Raw genomic sequence first — 17,128 nt, 5'->3', positions numbered from 1 at the left:
GCTGCTCTAGCCAGGGGAAGAACCTGCCCTCTTTTTACTCTGATCCTATATATGGCAGAAATGGATGGCAATTTAAGACAGTGACCGTGAGATGACAGTTCAGGATCCTGACAAAAGGACGAAAGGAGAGTAGAATATGGACCCTGGACTTCAGAAAAAGCAGACTGATTCCCCACAGGAAACTGATGGGCAGGATCCTCTGGGAGGCCAGTCTGAGGGGGAGAGGAGACCAGGAGAGCTAGTTGTATTTTAAAGAAACCTTCCTGAGGGCGCAGGAACAAACCATCCTATGTGCAGGAAGACTAGCAAGAGTGGCAATAGACCAGCTTGGCTTGGCAGTGAACTATTTGGTGAGCTTAAACACAAAAAGAAAGCTTACAAGAAGTGGGAGCTTGAACAGATGACTACAGAGGAGTATAAGAGTATTGCTTGGGCACACAAGGATGAAATCAGGAAGGCCAAAGCACAACTGAAGTTGCAGCTGGTAAGGGAGGTGAAGGGTAACAAGAAGGGTTTCTACAAGTATGTTAGCAACAAGAGGAAGGTCAGGGAAAGTGTGGGTCTTCTACTGAATGGGGCAGGCAATCCAGTGACATATGAAGACTGAAGTACTCAATACCCTTTTTACCTTGGTCTTCACAGGTAAGGTCAGCCCCTGCTCCCAGGGATACTGCCCAACCAGATCGCAGTGCAGCGCAGTGCGGACCACCACCATGAAGAGCACTGCTTTTCAGCCCCAGCCCGCCCCCACCTCCCTACAGATCCCGGGGTGGGGAGGGGAAGGCAGCACTACACTCTTCACAGCAGCAGTCTGCTCTACTCTACACTGTGGTTAGGCCAGGTGGCGGTGCTGGGAGCAGCAACTATGGCAAATTTGCAGGTGTCTGCACCCCCCGCGTAGCCTCACTCCCAGCACTGCCTGGCACAGCCCCAGCCCTAGCCTGCAGCAGCAGCCAGCCCAGCCAATGTGCAAATCCAGGGGCACACGCCCCCCCATGACCTGCCAGGCTGCGTGGCACTCCCCTCCCTGTGGCCCCTGGACGAGCCTCTCCCTTGTGCCCCAGCTGTGCAGGGCCTGCCCCTACTGCAGCCCTACTCTCTCCCACCCCCCAACAGCCCTTTTCCCTCCCCCCACCCCTTTCCCCACAGACTTACCTGCTGGGGGGGAAGGGGGGGCGGAGGTATGCACAGTACATCTTGGGTGGCTTTTAAATGCCAAAGGTGATCTCCTACTTAAAGAGGTTGGAGACCACCAAACTAGACTGTTCTCAGTAGCAGATGACAGAACAAGGAGCAATGGTCTCAAGTTGCAGCAAAGGAAGTTTAGGTCAGATACAGTATTAGGAAAAACTCTCTCACTAGGAGGGTCCTGAAGCACTGGAACAGGTTACCTAAAGAGGTGGTGGAATCTCCATCCTTGGAGGTTTTAAGATCCGGCTTGACAAAGCCCTGACTGGGATGATCTGTTAGGGATGGTCCTGCTTTGAGCAGGGGGTGACTACATGACCTCTTGAGGGCCATTCCAACCCTCATTTTCTATATGACTCCAGCAAAAAATTGACAGGGCTCTGAATATTTTACTTGCTATCAACTGCAGGTCCACTGTGCCTAGGGGTATACCATAGGCAGAGCTGACCTGAGCAGGGTACAGGGCCTGGGGCAAATCAGCCCATGTGGAGCCCCGCTCCCAACTCCAGTCCTGAGCACCCTGCACCTGAAGAAGCTACTGCCACCATAAGTAGTGGTGGCATTGGTAATGAGTGGCCGAATGCAAAGCTGGCAGTGGTGGCACAGAGTTGCCATGGCTGCTCCAAGGGGCCCTCAAAAGTGCAGGGCCCAGGGCGGTCACCCCAATTCACCCCACCTAGAGATGGCCCAGACCATAGAAATACTTCTGAGGGTGAGGATACCAGTTAGTTACCAGAGGAGCAGCTGTTTGCAACTCATTTTTTAGGTAAGAGATCTATGAAGCATATGTTTCCAGTTATGTGTACATCTTAAGTGTGCTGTTACAGCAATGCTGCACTTATCAGCAATAAGTGCAGTCAGGAGGACACCCCCACAGGTTCTGGACACCCTAAAATTACTCGCATCACAGCTGCTCAACTTTGTGCATGCTGTGACCTCAGCTTTAGCACTATATGCTTTGCTGTCTTCTTAAAATGTAATTTTGCAGATGCTCTAAATAATCCAGCACCCAATAAGTACAACACAGCTGCAGCATATTTCCACATGTGGCCTGCCTCACCTTCCTATTCCATATGTAGCTGGTCAAAGGGGACTCGTGGCTGGGCAAGTACAGGTAAGGAAAAAAAATAAAAAAATCTGTCTAGGTGCTAACACCACCCTCTGCACCAGAACATTGAAGCATTATCACCTTTTTTCCCCATACCTCTGGCCCTATGAGGTTCTCCAGAGGAAGGGGTAGTGTGAAAAGAGATCATGTTTTTTAAACATAGTAGATGCCTGTTCCATTGGATGCCATGAGGAAAAAAAAATAACAAAGACCTGCTGATTAGCAAACACTACAACCCTTTTATAAATATGAAACAGATCACAGCCAAAAGCATTTCTCTTGACAACCAGGGTCACATTTCACTAGTCATCTTAACTCAGTATCACTTATAGACTACTCAGTGCACCTTTGCAGGCACTTGATGTCATCCTACTTGGGAACACACTTACCCTAGTCTGCACTAGAAAAGATTTGCCAGTACAGACAGACCAGCTAACCTTCCAAGTCAAGATACAGTCTATCCCAATAAGAGGTCACTTGATTGGGCAGCAAAAACACAATAGCACTGGTGAAACTACACCTAAAGCAACAAGTATAGAAACATTAAAAATATTCCTTCTATTTCTAAAATTGCCCACAGTGTAAGCCTTCATTAGCTTGACAGCTGCAATTGTCAGATTTAAAACTGTACTTCTATATAGGCACCCAAAATGAGCATCAGCTTTGTTAGGGAACTCAATCAGGTTTTCAGAGCCTCTTGCAAACCTGATGTAGCTACTGACAACAAGATCACCAGAACACGCAAGAATCTCTCCTGAAAAAAAGCTTTGCATCAAGAAAGCATGGAGATAGAGACTTTCTTCTAATCCCAACGAAATAAATCCTCAAGGAGGCTTCTGCCACAAAAGGAAAAGTGGGGTGTTGACACTGGATTTTAGGAACCCAACCCTTATACCTTTGTTCCAGGTGGGCACAACCCAGACCGACCACACCTGGCAGTTGATAAGAGATGAATTTACTGATACAGGGTGACAACAAAAAGCAACAATACAAACAATTCTATACCTACCAATCCTAGGGCTGTCAAAGTACATCTGGTCAGGATGTAGGCTCCACTCTGAGGCTCTCTCTCTCTTAGGTATCAGCAGTCTGGAATTGGGATGCCAAGGCCCACAGCACCCCTCCAATGGGGTGCATGAGACAGGCTACAGGTATGCCCTTGGTCCGTGTTACCCTTAGGGACCCTTCCTGGGGGACAGGGATGGGGACCCCTCAAGGAGAAGGAAAGACAGCAAGAAGGGACAAGGAACAGTGAGGGAACTTTTGTTAATCTCAAATCTCTGCTGTTGTATTCTCCTTCCCCCTTGATGACTCCTCACCCATGTCTATCTCTGGTTGGTTGTCTCTCTGTGGTCACACATCCATGTAGCCTTCCAGGCCTTCTCCCAATTGGCGTGTTCCCCAAAACCGGGACTCGGGCCCCCCTCTGCTCTGGGGCCTTGTAGCTGGTGTCACTTATCTCATGTCATGGGACAGTATGGAATATACTTCCTCAGTTCCCAGGCTATGTATCCTTGTTGTGTTAGACAACCAGTCTGCCTTGAAGGCTGTGATCTCATGTTATGGTATACCCCCCTCAATTCTCAGGCTGTGTCCATCCGTTGGCCTTGTTGTGCTAGACAGCCCATCTGCTTTCAGGGCCATAAGTACCTGTGCACATCTCCCAAGCTCCTTAGAAATCCATTTAACCCCTGCTGCCCATCTCAAACCCTTATAATGCATATATCTATATGCCAATTCCCAAAAGACAGGCTTTTATATACCATTTCTAAGCCAATGGGGGCAGGAAAGGGTAGTTAACATCAAAGCATTTGGAACATGGGATGCCAGCTTAATGATTAGCACATTTGTGCACAAGTCTAATACCAGTGGAGTAGAGGTATTAGCACACTATACCGTAACTCGTGGACATACTCAGACCATCAAAAGCAGAGATCAGGCATTGTAAGAACTGCCCACCATCCTGTTTCCAGTTGCAGGATGCAGTTACCTTTTCAAGCGGCCTTGATACACAAGGTGGTAGCAGAACAAATGTCATACATAAAGTAGGACTATTGCAAGACCTACAGCTTTTAGAAATTAGTCTTTGGTTCCTTATTCCAGTGAGACTTCCACTGGCCCGTGCGGTAATATTCCTTAAAGTCGTTACTGCATTCAGTCCACTCTCTGGAAGAGCACTTCTACCACTATTTCTAGCCTTTAGCTCACCTTAACTACCTAGGAACTCAGCCCTTAAAACTATTAACATTTTGCTTTAGCACTGCTTGGTGAACATTAACATCTTGGCCCAGATCACCTAGGCTTTTGGTATCTTCAGAGCTGTAATGGAGAGTACTGTTGAGACACAAGCTTGCTTTCTACAGGACACAAATGTTCTGGGCTCTGAATCCAAACAAGCTCCAAACCTCACAAGGAATGCAAGTCACAGAGGTGGGGTTTTGCCACTAAGAAGCCTCATAAACTTGATCCACTAACTCAAATATTCCATCTTGCTGAACTCCTAAACGAGCGCTAGTGCCCAGCCCCAGTGAAATGCTAAGCTCAAATAGAGGGCATTTTCTGATAGTACAGACAAATCATCTTAGTATTTGATCTCACTGGCTACTTCTTTTCAGAGAATACTCCAGGACCTGGAGCATATAATGTGGAGAAGGGGCACATCACTCGTTTACCCAAGTCTCCAAGTGTGATCATCCAGGGAACCAGAAGACCCAAGAAACATGCAACAGGACCCTTTGCAACTCTTTGAATAGAAGCAGCAGCATTCTTCTGTTTACAAGAGCAATACAGAAATTCAGCTTAAGGTTTACTATGCTGCATAGTTTAAAGCACTACCAGTCACTCCCTACACAGGTCACCGATTTGAGCTGAAACAATTTGTTAACTTAGAGACTGAAGACCCTAGTGCATGTGGTGACCCTACAGCAATAGAGTTCTTGCATTCAACTGCACCAAGTACCAATATTTAGCAGTTCTGCAATCATTAGCGATGAAGCCTTGAGGATTATTTTCAAGCTCGACAGGATACCCAATTACAGTTGCAGATATCTTTTGCAGATTCATTTGACAGGTGCCCAGGGAACATTCATGTTTTACCTGCTAAAGTGGTCTAGGTATAGCTTTCTAATTAAGATGGCCATTGGTACTCTTGGCATGCAGCATGGTTCTTACTGCGTATTTCCTCTTACTCATAAGCCAAGACTTCACTATGCCCTATGTACATACAATAAAGGCTAAGCCACCCCATGTATAAGGTACCTGTGAAGGTATCAATAGCCTGGACAGAGAAGTCAGTCGCACACTACCAAACTGAGGCAAATCTTGTGTGCCTGTGTAGAAACGGCATCTGCATGGCATTTAGGACACAGGTTAATATGCACCACTTGCCATCTCACAACAGATTTTAGAAGTCATAGGTTTTCAGCAGAAGTGCAGCTGCATTACTTTTCACTCCCCACAATACCCAAGAGACTTAACTTGTATGAACTTAGCAAAAATGGAGATTTGTCAACCTTTGTAATACTCCTGTAGCTCACTGTCAGTAGTTGTAAATGGGTTCTCTCCATTCCAAACGTCAGGAGTATATTTGGTTCACTCAATTAGCATATGAAAAGCTGACGTAACTAGTATATTTGTTCAGTAGGACCAAAAGAAATTTGATGACCACAGTGCAGCCAGACAGCAGAATCCAACACCAGCAAGAGACTCAGATTCCATAGCTTAGCAGGAGACAGATACCTAGATAAACAAAGTTGTCTGTAGTAAAACCACCAAATTGTTTTTAGACAACTACAGGTTTTATTATGAAGCTTCACAAGAATTACAAAAATCTGCATGAACCTTCATGATCTTTCTTCTTTGCTGCAGTCTTTAACTCTGTTGAAAGAAACAAATCTCAGTAAGAATAATCTTTGTTAACAACTCAAAGCTAGTCAATTTTAATAAGACTATTACTTACAGCTGGGCACTCTACTGAGCCATTGTTGATGTCATCAATGATGTCATGAGGATGTCTGCCATCAATACTGCAGCCAACAGACTGAGCAGTCCCTAGAATCTCCTTAATGGTTCCTGTAAGAGAGATTACCTATAAAAACACTACTCAACCCAGGAGGGTGTTAACATACAGCTACTTGCTTTGATTCCCAAGTCCATTTCCAACTGAAGGAAATACTGCTAGGACATTCTGGTTGGGTGGTCAGCCTTCTGCCAATGCCAGTTCCTATGCAAGCCTGCACCCTGCTTGAGGTTCATTAAAACACCAAAACATTTGACTAGCTACATGATTAATTTGGGAGGTCCTCTCTCATATTCTCTGTCCCTGTTCCATTCATATAACTCCTTTATAGAAGTTGGAGCTGACCTTTCTTGGCAGGCATACTACAAGTTAACCTTCCCCTCCTCTGCCCAATCTGTTCTGCCTTCTGCTTTGCTGCCTGTCCCCACCCTTATCCGTCATGTGCCATACAAAGGCTCCTGCCACTTGTGCCACAAGTTGGCCACCCCTGGTTCATCTCTTTCTTCTCCTATCACTCTCCAAGCCTTGCTCCTGTACACAAAACATCACCTCCTGCCCCCAAAGGGGTCTGCAGGTTGTAGAAGGATTCACAAAAGGGGGAAGAGGGCAAGAAGCTTGGAAGGAACAGATAAGTCTCAGACTAGAATCTGGATCCCATGTCCAAGAGTACAGGGCAAGAACATTAACCCAAGGTGCAAGTCTTGTAACATCACTGGTACTTTCATTAGAAAGGTAGGTGTTTGTGTGACCTTCTGGAAGATCACCCACTAAATTATATCCATTCCTAGTAACTTCATAGTTAAATTGAAATTATCCCACAAGAGAGCGGTCTGATCCAGTTAGCAATTTCTAAGACAATCTTGGGAGCTTTAAATCAAACAGGACACTCAAGATTGTGAACCTAGCATTCATTTGTGAACCCAGCATTCATTCCTGACTGTGGCAGGGGGTCAGGCTAGATGATCTGTTCAGGTCCCTCCTGACCCTAGCTACTATGATACTATGAAGATGACTTGTACCATCACTTAGAAAACAAGTGAATACCTATGAAGTGCCAGAGGACTAGCTGGTCCCTGCGGGGACACTAGGAGGTAACATGGCTGGGTCACGAGAACTGACAGAAGTGAGTTCTGCAGTGTAGCCTACACTAGATTGCATATATGCTGTTATACATTCACCCTCTGCATATCAGAAAGCATTCTGACCTGGCAGCCAGCCTAGAATATAAGGCTAGTAGATAAGTAAGTTGGGGGGAAAAGAGCCCACTGGCAGTAGGTTATGGGACTCTTCTGAAGCCACCTTATACTTGGAACCAGCCTGTGGGTAGATGCACAAAGCAATACCAACTCCAACTGGCCTCAAGCACAGAACTTACCAGAGAGCTCCCGGGCCAGTGACCTGTGCCTCATCTGCCGTGCAATGCTCACAATCTCATCGAAGCTGACACTGCCGCTGTGCTTAACTGTGAAAGAGCCAAAGAAAGCCCAATGAGTTCTCTAAAGATCCTTAGCCATATGTCAGCTTTCTAGCCCTGGTAGTAGAAAGGTTGGGATTCCAGTACATGCTCATTCTTCACAGCATGGCCCTTATTTATCTGTCTCCAGACTTTGGCACAGAGTTACCCACAGAAAGAATAACCCTGTTTCCTAAGCTGGTATGTTTATATCAGCTCACTACTGGATTGTACCGGCTACTTCATTACAAGACAGGCACAGTGGCAGGTGGCTATTTTAAGGTTTTAGGCAAGTCAAGCTGAAGCCAAGTGCTTTGACACAGAAATAAAGGCAGACCATTTCTATCTGTTTACATTCCCCTGCATTCAAACACAGTTCTCAGACAAGTTTTTTGTATGCCTATGGACATAAAACCAAAAAACCCCAAAAGAGAGCGAGCCCTCTTTGGGCTCTTCCCAACATTAAGGAAGCCCCAGATCCTCCTGATAGTAAATACCCACATTTCACAGGTGAGGGGGCTCATAAGTGACAGCCACCCAGATTTCATCTGCACAAAACAACCAGCACTAATAATAGACCCTGGGTAGCTTCTCCACGACAGAAACTTACTGTTTTTCTGCTTCTTCCTGTCACGTGGAGGCTCCTTAAGAGCTTTGATGATCAGGGCAGAGGCAGAAGGGACAACCTCAATCTGAAGGGGAAGAGGCACAAGTTCTCTTAAAAACTCTAAGGTTAAGAAGTTTAAGTCAGCACTTTAAGTGAAGAACCAATTATTTCCACGTCTAGCTGCAAGTCCTCTCAGCTTGCCAGTTAAAGAGCATTAATTCATTTGCTATATGCTACGAGAGCAATCTCTAAGGTTAATAATAACTCTGCATGGCACATCTCATTTGCACAGACAGACACGCAACTCAAAACTTGTTCCCAACTTTTCGGCACAGAGATCTTCACAGAAAGAAGAGCCCTGCTTCCTAAGTTGGGGATTTTTCTTAGCTCACCACTGGAATATACCAGTCACTCAAGTTTAAGACAGGTATAGTGGCGGGTGGCTGCAAGGCTACACGTGGGCATTTAAGCCATTTTACCCAGCTTGGCAGAGACAGTCTCCCAATTACCACCCAAGGGCTGATATTTGTTGGCAAATAATAGTTACAGTTAGCATCAATTTCACAAGGAATTCCTTTCTCGGTGCACATCTTTTAGCTCAACCATCAGGCTTTTCAAGCTGTTTTTGACCCATATTCACAGTATTTGCTTCATCAGTGCACAGTGGGAAACCTAATATTCCACAAGGCTGCCAACATGCGTTTATTGCACCTTCAGCTGCAGGGGAAGCACCATACAACAGGCAGCTGCCTCTGGATGAAGTGCCAGAGAATGCTTAGTGGGACATTGTTTTTAAGGTCTCGTCCAGAAGACCCCCACACAGCAAGCTGCATGGAACTCATTTTATCTACCTCGGAAGGATGAAGGGCTGAGTCGACCCTGCCGGGATCAAAGCTCATGGTTCCAGCTAGGCCAGGTTTTTCAAACCTGATGCTTGTACCACAGAGCCATCCCTTTTGGCATTCAGTACCTGAGCTTGCCTGTTCTGGATTGTGAGTTTCACCGTGATCCTCAGCCCCTTCCAGTCACCTGTGGCCTTGGCGATATCATCACCAACCTTCTTGGGGGACTGAAAAGAAGAACAGGCATTGAATCAATTAAATTCTCTTCAGTGAGTGGTTGAAGTCCTGCAGCATGTCATGCAGTTTATGCTTTGAGCAGGGACAGCCACATGTACTGCCTCTTCTTTTTACCAAATGAATAGCTAAATCCACTCAACTATAGAAAACTTTTGCTCTAATCCTATGATATTACATGAGAAACAACCCTGGAGGAACCAGCCAGACCAAACAGGCAGAAAACCCAGAAGTAATCAGTTGCTGAACATGCACATTAGACTCCGCCGAGCCCATGTGTGCAGACTGGATGTCTGCAGCACTTCATGCTCATCCAGCCACCCCACGTGGGATTATTCTGAGAGACAGGTAGCTCAGTCTTGCTTTTATGCATTTGTCATTTAAAACGCAGTTAAGTATTTGCTCATAGCCATCGTATGGTTTCTCATGTCGCTCGAGTCAAAGTCCCCAACTGGTATTTATAGGCAAATGAAGAAAACCAGCCCAATTAACCCCGATTTTAAGGAAAAACGCCAACCAGGCATCAGTTAGGAGACATCAGGGAAAACCCGCCAACGGAAAGAGCAGCACTACACGTTGCAGCAATGCCAAGCATGTCACTTACCAAACCCAGGGGGCCAATTTTGGGGGCCAGCGCAGAGGTGGCACCAACTTCCCCCCCAGTGCATCGCAGGTACACTGCAGGAAAGACAGCACACGAGAAAAAAAAAAAAGAAAAGAGACGTGAGCACCACGAGCACGGCCCACGCGGCCTCGCAGCTCCCTGCCCGCCTCCCCCCGGGCCGGAGCCCTCGCCTGAACACAACGCAGCGGCCTGTCAGCAAGGGCTGTAGGCACAAGCCTAGCCCCGGTGCCTGCCAGGGCGGAGACCGGGACAGCTACCCTGACAGCTAACAGCGACGTGACCGGGGAAGGCCCGGCCTAAGGCGGCCCCGAGCGCGCCCCGCCGGCCGCAGAGCGCGGCGCCCCGCCCTACGTACCGACTTTGATCTCGTTGGGGTCGAACTTGGGCGGCATGGCGGCGCGCGGCGCGGATGGAACCGGATGCGCGGCGACAGAGACTCCGCGCGTAGGGAACGAGCACGGAAGAGACCGGAAACACCGCCCCCGCGCGAGATATAGTGGGTGAAATCTCGCGAGATGATCCCCTGTGGGCCGCCATGTTGCTTGAGGGCAAAAGCCCGGCAGGAAGGCGTGGCTCCCATGTTGGGTGTGGGCAAGACCCCATCAAGAAGGCGTGGCTCCCATGTTGGGTGTGGGCAAGACCCCAGCAGGAAGGCGTGGCTCCCATGTTGGGTGTGGGCAAGACCCCAACAAGAAGGCGTGGCTCCCATGTTGGGTGTGGACCGGGCCCAGCCTGTGCTGGGGAAGGGTGGACCGGGCTCTCCGTCCCCGGGTGCCGCACGCGCCCAGGAGCGCGCTGGCCGGGGAGGGAGACGCTCTGGCCGGGGAGGGAGACGCTCTGGCCCGTCTCGGTGGTGCGGCTGTTACGTGGCGGGCGGGGTGCTCAGGAGCCCGCGGTGCCGGTGACAGCGGCGGTGAGTCCCGCGCCGCCGGGGGGAGGGTCGCGGAGCCGGGGCGGCAGCCGAGGGGGGGAGGGCTTGCTGCCCTCACGCGGGTCCCGTGGGCAGCCCAGGGCGAGCCCCCGCCCCCGGCTGGGCTCCGGCCCCGGCCCCGGCCCCGGCCCCGGCCCCGGGTGTCGCCGCGGTGCGGTCGCCTGCTGCCGCCTGCGCTGCGCTGCGCTGCGCCGGGGAGGCGGTGCGGGCGCTGCCCGGGCTCGCGGGGGGCCGAGGCCGGGGCCAGTTCTCGTTCTCCAGGGCACCGTTGGCAGGAGGAAAGCAGGGTCCGGGGAGATCAAGGCCTGTCAAAGCGGGAAGTGGGGGTCAGCATCCCCTTCCTTTGGTGGGGAGTATTCAGGAGCTGGGCGGACAAGGGTCTTCGGGTAAATGGGATCTCTTTTATGACACCAACTAAATAGTTGGAAAAATTTTTCTTAGCAAGCGTTCAGGTTTAAAAACCGATTGTGGGGCTGAGGAAGCTTATGATGGGCCATAAATCCTGTGCCGACGTTTCGTCCTTGGTTTGTAGTGTCGTAGTACCGTAGTGCTTAGGGCCGGAAGGGACCTAAACAGATCATCAGGTCCGACCCCCTGCCCCGGGCAGGAACGGACGCGGGGGTCATATCACTCCAGGCAAATATCTGTCCAGCCTCCTCTTGAAGACCTCCAGGGTAAGAGAGAGCACCACCTCCCTTGGGAGCCCGTTCCAGAGCCTGGCAGCCCGAACTGTACAGTACAGTACTGTACTCTACAGTAATGTCTCCTGGTGTCCAGCCTGAACCTTCTCTCTAATAATTCGTGGCCGTTATTTCTAGTAACCCCAGGTGGTGCCCAGGGGAGCAGAGCCGCCCCCAATTCCCGGTGGGACCCTCTGGTGAGTTTGTAACGGCCACCAGATCCCCTCTCCGTCTTCTCTTGTGGAGGCTGAATAGATTCCCTTTAGCCTCTCTTCATAGGGCCTGCCCTGCTGCCCCCTGACCATGCGAGTGGCCCTCCTCTGGACCCTCTCAATGCTGGCCACATCCCTCTTGAAGTGCGGCGCCCAGAACTGGACGCAGTACTCCAACTGCAGCCTGACCAGCGCAGCATAGGTGGGGAGCATCACCTCCCTGGACCTGCTTGTGATGCATCTGTAGATGCACGACAAGGTGCGGTTAGCCTTACTGACCGCGTCCTCGCATTGGCAGCTCATGCCCATCCTGGAGTCAACTATGACTCCAAGATCCCTTTCTGCCACCGCGTTGACAGGAAGGGTGTTCCCCAGCCTATAGGTGTGTTGTTGGTTCCTTCTCCCTAGATGCAGCACTTCGCACTTGTCTGCGTTGAATTCCATCCTATTCTCATCTGCCCACCTCTGTAACCTGTCTAGATCTAGCTGGATTCTTTCCCCCGCCTCCAGCGTGCCCACCTCGCCCCACAACTTGGTCCAGCCAACTCACAAAGTTTTATTCCCAAGTTCGTGTTTGGAAGGGGGTGGGTGGACTTCCCTTGAGCACAAGGCCAGCAAGGTCGGCGACAGCGCAGTTGTTCACAGTTGCGTCTTTTTCTAAAACCCAGTCTGCATAAACACCCCCAGACCAGCAGATCGATATCACCCTTTTTCTGTTTCTGAACATCTCGCTGTCCTTGGCCAGGTTTCTACTTTGACGAAATTTGCCTAGCTGTTTGCTCGGCTTTAACTAGTCCGTGACTTGTTAGTGCCTTTGGTTGCTATGCCGCGCCTCACAAGTGCGGACACTGGCAGTTTTTATGGTTATGTCTCAGCCATTTGGAAATTGTACAGTCCTGCATGAAGTAGCTCCTCTGCAGGCTTTGTGACCCCCATGCCATGGCAACTTCTCACCTTTCCAGTTGGATCTCTACGGAAGTCATGGACCTTCTCACCATGAGAAGAGGCAAACATTGCAGGAGCCAGGAGTCAGTCCAAACAGCACAAGTGACATGAGGCGTAGCTCGACCCCACAGGTCCGTCTCACAGGACATCCCTGCAGCACAATCCTCCTTCTGCCCCTGGATTCTTGAGCCCAGAGGTGTCACTACACAGAGTGAAGCAGTTTCAAGAAAAGTGCCTCCTGATGTAGCATCTCTTCTTGCTGTCATCCTCCGTGTTCTCATCTGTGTTCTTACTGTTCTCTAGGTCGCAATGAAGGCAGGAAGGAGGAAGCTGTAACTGCTGTTGCTCAAGCTATTTCATGTTTGGTAGATTGGTGGGTGACTTGCAAAGCTGTGGGGCTCTGGGTGACATCCAAGCAAACTGCAGCATGTTTCTGACCTATGGCAGCGTGGCATGCAGAGATGTCTCATGTATGACAGTCTTTTAGGAGTTTGAAAAAGGTGCTGTCCACTTGAAGGGAGCCCGGTCTCATAGGGAAGAGAGGGAAGCCTCATGGGACTTTTAGCATATATCTGTACCACTTCCATGGGATTCTTGAGAGTGCCACTGAGAAGTACATCCTGCCCATGTGTTCCTGCATGTTTACATGCACCAGATCTGGAAATAAGGCAGTAAAGATGCTCTGGCAGCACCCTTTGCCATCACTCTCATGCTTGCTGGAGACAAAAGATCTCAAGAGTGGCAGTAGAGGGCACCCCAGCGGACATCCTCACCAGCTCGTTTCTACTTGGTACATGTGGGGTAGGAGGGCACAACATATTTCTCAGCAACTCCCTTGAATGTGCTGTTAAAGAATATATAGACATACCCCTGGAGTTTGAACCTCAAAGCTGCCTTCTGCCATGTACCATGAGGACAGTGGCTGGGTTGTGAGAGCTTTGCAAATGCGCGTGGGATGCACCTCCAAAACGCTGACCACGTGCTTCCCATGTGTACAAGCAGTGACTTGTAATGGTGTCCATTTGAATGCATTTACACTGAAGAGATGACATCAAAACTTTTCTATCAGAGGATTGTACTTTAGTATAAATGCCTTGGTGTGGATAAGCCATTGTGAAAGGACCCCTTTCTGCCCTTGGAATGGATTTCCATACATGCGGGGTAGTTGTACATTTAAATATGAATGATTTTACCTAGTGGTTATAGATGTGTTTCAAAATGTAGTGACACATTTGTATGCATCTAGCATTGAGCTGGCAGTAATGATCTTCCTTTGCATGCCTACAGCACATGAACTTAGGTGCATGATAAATGGATTTTATCCCATGGCTGTGCAATTTATAAGTGGATAGTTCTGGGACTTAAATGATGTCTTTAAAATGACACATGCATATACACAAGCTGTGTTCAGGAAACATTACTACCATTGTACAGTCTAGCTCTCAACAGTTGAAATACAACAACCTTGATTCAGGCTTGTGCATATTAATTATACAGTCTTAAATTATATCATTGCTATTTTTCTCTCGTGCACAACGGCTCTTAGCTACTCTTCCTCGTCTAAGCTCAATTTGCCTCTGCTGTCTTCCTGTTTTGGTCCCTTTGCCCAGCCAGTCCCAGTTCTCTTCCTATACCCATCTTGAACTAGTTTCTAGGCACTGACATCTTGACTAGTTAATCGCAGTCAGTCTTCTTCTCTGCCTCTAGATCCTTGTACTGTCTGTAATCTGTCCTCCACAGAGGTTCCAGTCTCTTTCCACCCAACTCCAGTCCCACTCTCACCAGACTCCCTACCCCAGTCCATTTACTTTCTTCCTGGTCCCGCTTTTATTTTTCCATCTTCATTTAGTTCAAGCAGCTTCCTACTCCACTCTGCCTGGGTGCCAGCAGGGAGATTGAGTGCCAGCAGGGAAATTATTGAAGGGACAAAGGAGACAAGCTACTCACTCCAGTATCTTGCACCTTGTTCCACTAGTGCCCATAGTAGCTACTACAGGGCAAGTCTGGCATGGCTCTGGGGTAGTCCTGGGTGGAGTGTGTTCCTTCACCCTGTGGGAATGGAATATGTACTGTGTGGTCATGTGTTGGACCTACAAAGGAGATCTAGGAGTTGGGAGAGGCTGGAGGCTGTTCAGTATACACAGACTACAGAGTTTTCAGGGTTTGGGGTTTTGTTCTGTTTTTTCAAAGGCCTGTAGCTTGGCCAAATTTGGGTGGATTTTCACAGCACTAGCCTGGAAGCCAGTCCCTATGAGACTTCAAGTCCCTATTCCAAACCAAGCAGATCTTAGAGCATTTAAAAGAAAAGGGTCACCAACATTTGATAATAAACAACTTATTTTTTTTAACCTCCTTCTCCCAAATGGCTGAACTATTTTGGATGACACAAATGGTCGGACTAAAGCACCCGGAATTAAATATTTCAGCCTGTATGCTTAAAGTTTGCCAAACTTATAAGCAGCCAAAGAGCATAGGGTTACAATAGGAAGTGTCAGGAAGCTTTAATAGGAGATGGCACTATCAGCCCTGTCTATAATAAAATGATGATATATCTTCCATTCATGCAGGTACATAGCATGTATTAAAAATTAATATGCATGTGATGCATTCAGTTTGTCACATGCTTGAGTCATGAGTGGTGTGCCCATAACTCGCATCTGTTGGGTGAATCACTGAGCAACTGAGTAGTGTCTGAGTGCCATTAAAAATAAAAAACAACTTGCTAGACAACCTTTGGAATTTCTCCTTCCATAGTGTGCTGCAATGAAGTGCAGGGTGAGCAAACTTTTTTTGTCTTGGCCCATTGGCATATTTAAGAGCCAACATCTTACATCTGAGTGGGGATAGAAACAGGTGCTTCATACCATTGAAGAGGCAAAATTATATGCTTTCCCTTAGGATATTTGTACCCCAAGGAAGACTGCGATAGCAGACTGAAATTCCCATATTGTTATGTAAAGAAAAGTACTGTTAATGTTTTAGAGGTCTTTAAAATGTAGTATTTTTAATATTCCTCCCCTGCTACAGCCATATACAGTTGGTCCCTGTTATCTAGGGGAGCTTGCTTTGAAGGTGGAATGAGATGAACATTTTACCAATTTTGAAGCCAAAAGTTTTACAGACCTTTTCGAAACGTGTGATGAGTTTAGGATAAGATGCAGTGGTGTAACAGGCATGCACTTCTCAATGACTTCTGATTGTGAGTCCAGTTGCAACAAACATCTGCCAGTAAACCTTTATATTGATGCAGTGCCACTGGGTTGTGGGTGTGTGTAAATTTCTATCTAGTGTTACATGCTATAAAGCTGTAAGGGGCCACACATATGGCCAGATCATTGCACTGGCTAACTGCATTTTGTGCTCTCTTTGTCCTTGTTTCTTCTGGGTTGTACAATTTTAAGGTGATGTTGACAGAATTAAAGCCTCCTCATATTTAATGCATTTAATTTAATAACTAGTTTGTTCTTTCATATCTTTATAATGTGGGTGGGTCCCTGATGATCCCATTGTTCTAATATAAAAGTCTAAGTCTGTCTGTCTGTCTGTCTGTAACACTTTATCCACGCTCTGACTGGCTGACAAACAGATTGACTGAGGCCGAGCCCCCCTGCCGGGGGGGGGGGGGGGAGTGGGCCTGGCTGGGCCTGGCCCAGCCCAGCCCAACACAGCAGCTGCAGGGGGAGGGGAGGAGCAAGCCTCTTGCCCCCATTAGGCCTGGGCCCACTCCTCCCCCACCCCCGCTGCCCTGCATCAGCCTGGGCCCACTGCTGCCCCAGCACTGCCACGGTGGCCTGGCATCTCCCCACCCTTAGGCCCAGTCCTCACCTGCATCGGGCTCGGCCCCACGTCCACTTCTCCCTTTCTCTTGCCACTGCAGGGGGGCCTGGGGGTGGCCAGGGCTCTGTCCCTGCTTGCTGCCGCCTCTCCCCCATCATTCTTGATGGGCAGTTGGCTAGTTAGGACAATAAATGCTATACACATTGATAATAACACTGCATCTCTAATATGTACTCCCATTCGTAGCTCATCTGAGAGCATTTGTTTAGACTTAGCTGTTTTGTATCCCAGAACGTCTTGGAAATAACATACTGTGTCTCAAATGCTGGTAACGTTCAAAGTGCAATAGCAAATTATAATACTGTAGTGAGTTCAGGTCTCATTTCAAGGTTTGGGGTGGTTCTAAGGTACTAACATCTCTCTCCATCCCTTTGCTATTGTTGCATGAATGCACTATTGCTTTTATGATTAATATTTAAGACAGGAATACCAGATGTGTCTCATAGTG

The 17,128-nt window shown here is 48.4% G+C and overlaps 2 protein-coding genes and 2 non-coding genes across 9 annotated transcripts in view; 1 reads left to right on the top strand and 3 right to left on the bottom strand.

Moving 5' to 3' along the window:
- Positions 1-6,071: 6,071 nt before the first annotated feature.
- Positions 6,072-10,540, bottom strand: RPL12 (ribosomal protein L12). The gene is made up of 7 exons (XM_059715464.1): positions 10,431-10,540; positions 10,055-10,128; positions 9,345-9,443; positions 8,378-8,459; positions 7,690-7,776; positions 6,255-6,367; positions 6,072-6,172 (listed from the first exon to the last, which is right to left on the bottom strand). The coding sequence occupies exons 1-7, from the start codon at positions 10,465-10,467 to the stop codon at positions 6,167-6,169; spliced, it is 498 nt and encodes a 165-aa protein (XP_059571447.1). The 5' UTR covers positions 10,468-10,540; the 3' UTR covers positions 6,072-6,166.
- Positions 7,907-8,036, bottom strand: LOC132244578 (small nucleolar RNA SNORA65). The gene has a single exon (XR_009456148.1). It is a non-coding gene; the product is annotated as a small nucleolar RNA SNORA65 (small nucleolar RNA).
- LOC132244579 (small nucleolar RNA SNORA65) lies at positions 8,685-8,814 on the bottom strand. Its single transcript, XR_009456149.1, has one exon. It is a non-coding gene; the product is annotated as a small nucleolar RNA SNORA65 (small nucleolar RNA).
- Positions 10,541-10,782: 242 nt separating the features above from the next.
- The window catches only part of LRSAM1 (leucine rich repeat and sterile alpha motif containing 1), a 55,692-nt gene continuing 49,346 nt past the window's right edge, over positions 10,783-17,128 (top strand). For 4 of the 6 annotated variants that reach the window (XM_059715460.1, XM_059715463.1, XM_059715459.1 and 1 more), the window contains exon 1: positions 10,784-10,988. The gene's annotated coding sequence lies outside the window, so the exon portion shown is untranslated. Of the gene's footprint in view, positions 10,989-17,128 lie in introns of all 6 variants that reach the window. The other 2 variants (XM_059715462.1, XM_014602681.3) reach the window with 2 other exon arrangements.

Source organism: Alligator mississippiensis, chromosome 12, assembly GCF_030867095.1.
Source record: "Alligator mississippiensis isolate rAllMis1 chromosome 12, rAllMis1, whole genome shotgun sequence".
Taxonomy (NCBI): domain Eukaryota; kingdom Metazoa; phylum Chordata; order Crocodylia; family Alligatoridae; genus Alligator; species Alligator mississippiensis.
Note: the sequence above shows the minus strand (reverse complement) of the source record. Positions and strands in the feature narration are given on the sequence as shown.